Genomic DNA, 3,065 nt, shown 5'->3' with positions numbered 1-3,065 from the left:
CACTATGGGGTAATTTAGCACGGCCAATCCACCCTAACCTGCACATCTTTGGACTGTGGGAGGAAACCAGAGCACCCGGAGGAAACCCACGCAGACGTGGGAGAATGTGTAAACTCCACACAGACAGTCGCACGATGGTGGAATCGAACCCGGGTCCCTGGCGCTGTAAGGTAACAGTGCTAACCACTGTGCAGGCTATTATAAACTGTGATGGATACAAGCCCAGCCTTTCCCACCTTTTCTCATCAGACAGCCCAACCATTTCTAGATATTCCAGTCAGATAATCCTTGGTTGTATGGCTTCCAATGCATTTACATAGTTTCTTAAATAATGAAACCAATATTGAGATTGGTTGGCTCGCCGAGCTGGTTTGTGAACTTTAATGAAACCAATACTGTACAGCATTGTCGTTTCATTTGACTGTATTCCTGGTGTGGTCTCACTGTATAACACAGAAAAATAGGAGTAGGCCATTTGGCCCTCTTGAGACTGTTCCCCCATTCAATAGGATCATGGCTGATCATCCAGCTCAATCCCCTGTTCCCTGTTTCTCCCCCATCTCTTTGATCCTTTTAGCCCTAAGAACTGTATCTAACTCCGTCTGGCAAACGTTCCTGTTTCCACAGCTCCCACAGAATCTGCCATGTTCAGTTACCCTACAACCGGGCCCAGAGGACACAGGCAAGGTAAACCAGTAGTGTTTATTTCTCTCACTGTTCGAAGAGTTGTCAGCCAGATTTTATACCCAAACTGATATGTTTCCCTCATCTTTCCACCTTCCCCATCTCTCTACCCCCTCCTCCTCCTCGTTCCGCACTCTCCCATTCTCCACTGCCTTCCTCTCTTCCCCTCTTCCTTCCCTCCCATTCCACTCCCCCCCCTTTCTCTGTCTCTTGCCCTCCCTCTCTCTCCCTTCACCCTTCTCCCTCCATCACTCTCCCTCCACCTCTCTTTCTCTGCCTGCTCTCTCTCTCTCTCTCGTCTACTCTCTTCCTCCCTCTCTTTCTCTCGCTCCGCCCGTCCCCTCCCCCCGTCCCCTCCCCCCGTCCCCTCCCCCCATCCCCTCCCCCCGTCCCCTCCCCCGTCCCCTCCCCTCCCCCTCCCCCTCTCCCTCTCCTTCTCCCTCCCCCTCTCCCTCTCCTTCTCCCTCTCTGTCTCTCTTTTCCTCTCTCTCTCTCTCTCTGTCTCTCTCTCCCTGTCTCTCCCTCCCTCTCTTTCTCTCGATCCCCTCTCCCTCCCCCTCCCCCTCTCCGTCTCTCCCCTCCCATTTCTCTCACTCCTCTCTGTCTCTCTTTTCCTCTCTCTCTCTCTGTCTCTCTCCCCACCCCTCCTCCCCCCCCCCCCTCTCTCTCCCCCTCCCTCTTCCACTCCCCCCCCTTCTCCCCTCTCCCCCTCCCCCTCCCCCTCCCCCTCCCCCTCCCTCTCTCTCCCCATTTCTCTTCCACTCTCTCCCTCCCTGTCTATCTGTCCTCTTTTTTTCCTCTGTCTGTCTCTCCCTCACCGCTCTTCCTTCTCTCCCACTCTCTCTCCTCCTCTCTCTCTTCTCTCTCCCTCCCTCTTCTCCTTTCTCCCTCTTCTCCCTCCCTCTCTCCCTCCCTGTCTCCCTCCCTCCTCCACGCCCCACCCTCTTTCGCTTCCCAACCCTCCCTGCCACCCCTCCCCACCGCCGCCCCCCCTCCCCACCGCCACCTCCCCCCGCCCCCACCCACCCCCAGGCCTGTGGTGTGGACTTTGAAATCCGAGCCTTCTGTGCTAAGACGATGGAAGAGAAGATCCACAAGAGGTGAGCCTTGTCCTATGTCTCCATCAACGTTCGCAAAACATGCTGTTTTGGGATGGGGTGGAGGGAGGCGTCACCTCAGAGTAAACCTTGGGGAGAGAGAAAGAGCGCGTTAATGGGAACTATTGATTGTACAGATGTGAACAGGACACTAACAGACAACCTTCACTGACACACTGGCATTCTGTGCATGCTGAACGCATGTAGCTCTAATGTAGCTCCTTGTATGCCAGTAATTCCTCTTGGGCGGAGGGGGGTGCTAAGTGCACAGTTAATTTATTACCGCCAGTCACCCCCCCACCTCAAACGTTCACCTGACCACCTGGAAGGATAAGGGCAGCGGATGCGCGGAACTCCAGTTTTCCCCTCTGTATCGCTCGCTTGGAAATATATCGGCCATTCCTTCAGTGTCGCTGGGTCAAAATCCTGGAACTCCCTCCCTAATGGCACTGTGTAGCTGTCCTTACACCACATGGGACCGCAGTGGTTCAAGAAGGCAGCTCACCCCCACCTCCCCCAGGGGCAATTAGGGACGGGAAGTAAATACTGGGCCCAGCCAGCGACATCCCGAGAAAAAGATAAGGAAAATACAGAATCCTGATTTGCTTTTGATATTGTTATCTGTTACCTGCTTTGCATTTTGTTCATAAAATAATCTATTACGTTTGGCATTTTGCTGTTACATTGTAAGTTACTTTATATTTATATTTGCAAAAGAATCGTCATGGAATCCCTGCAGTGTGGAAGCAGGCCATTCAGCCCATTGAGTCCACCCCAAACTCCCATGAGCATCCCCAAACCCCACAACCCCCAAATCCTATCCCTGTAACCCTGCATTTCCCATAGCTAACCCGCCTAGCCTGCTCATCCCTGGAAATAAGGGGCAATTTAGCATGGCCAATCCACCCTAACCCGCGCATCCCTGGGCACGATGGGACAATTTAGCACAGCCAATCCACCCTAACCCGCACATCCCTGGGCACTATGGGACAATTTAGCACGGCCAATCCATCCTAACCCGCACATCCCTGGGCACTATGGGACAATTTAGCACGGCCAACCCACCCTAACCCGCACATCCCTGGGCACTATGGAACAATTTAGCACGGCCATTCCACCCTAACCTGCACATCCCTGAGCACTATGGAACAATTTAGCACGGCCAATCCACCCTAACCCGCACATCCCTGGGCACTACGGGACAATTTAGCAAGGCCAATCCACCCTAACCTGCACATCCCTGGGCACTATGGGACAATTTAGCACGGCCAATCCACCCTAACC

The 3,065-nt window shown here is 53.7% G+C and overlaps 1 protein-coding gene across 5 annotated transcripts in view; it reads left to right on the top strand.

Annotated features, from left to right (window-relative positions):
• LOC109925864 (arrestin red cell) overlaps positions 1-3,065 on the top strand; it is a 118,899-nt gene that overhangs the window by 93,961 nt on the left and 21,873 nt on the right. For all 5 annotated transcript variants that reach the window (XM_048620169.1, XM_048620168.1, XM_048620166.1 and 2 more), the window contains 2 exons: positions 628-687; positions 1,717-1,784. In XM_048620169.1, the coding sequence (XP_048476126.1) occupies positions 628-687; positions 1,717-1,784 (128 nt within the window). The remainder of the gene's footprint in view (positions 1-627; positions 688-1,716; positions 1,785-3,065) is intronic.

This window comes from Rhincodon typus, chromosome 45, assembly GCF_021869965.1.
Source record: "Rhincodon typus isolate 14 chromosome 45, sRhiTyp1.1, whole genome shotgun sequence".
Classification (NCBI taxonomy): Eukaryota; Metazoa; Chordata; class Chondrichthyes; order Orectolobiformes; family Rhincodontidae; genus Rhincodon; species Rhincodon typus.
This window is presented reverse-complemented; position numbering and strand designations above follow the sequence as displayed.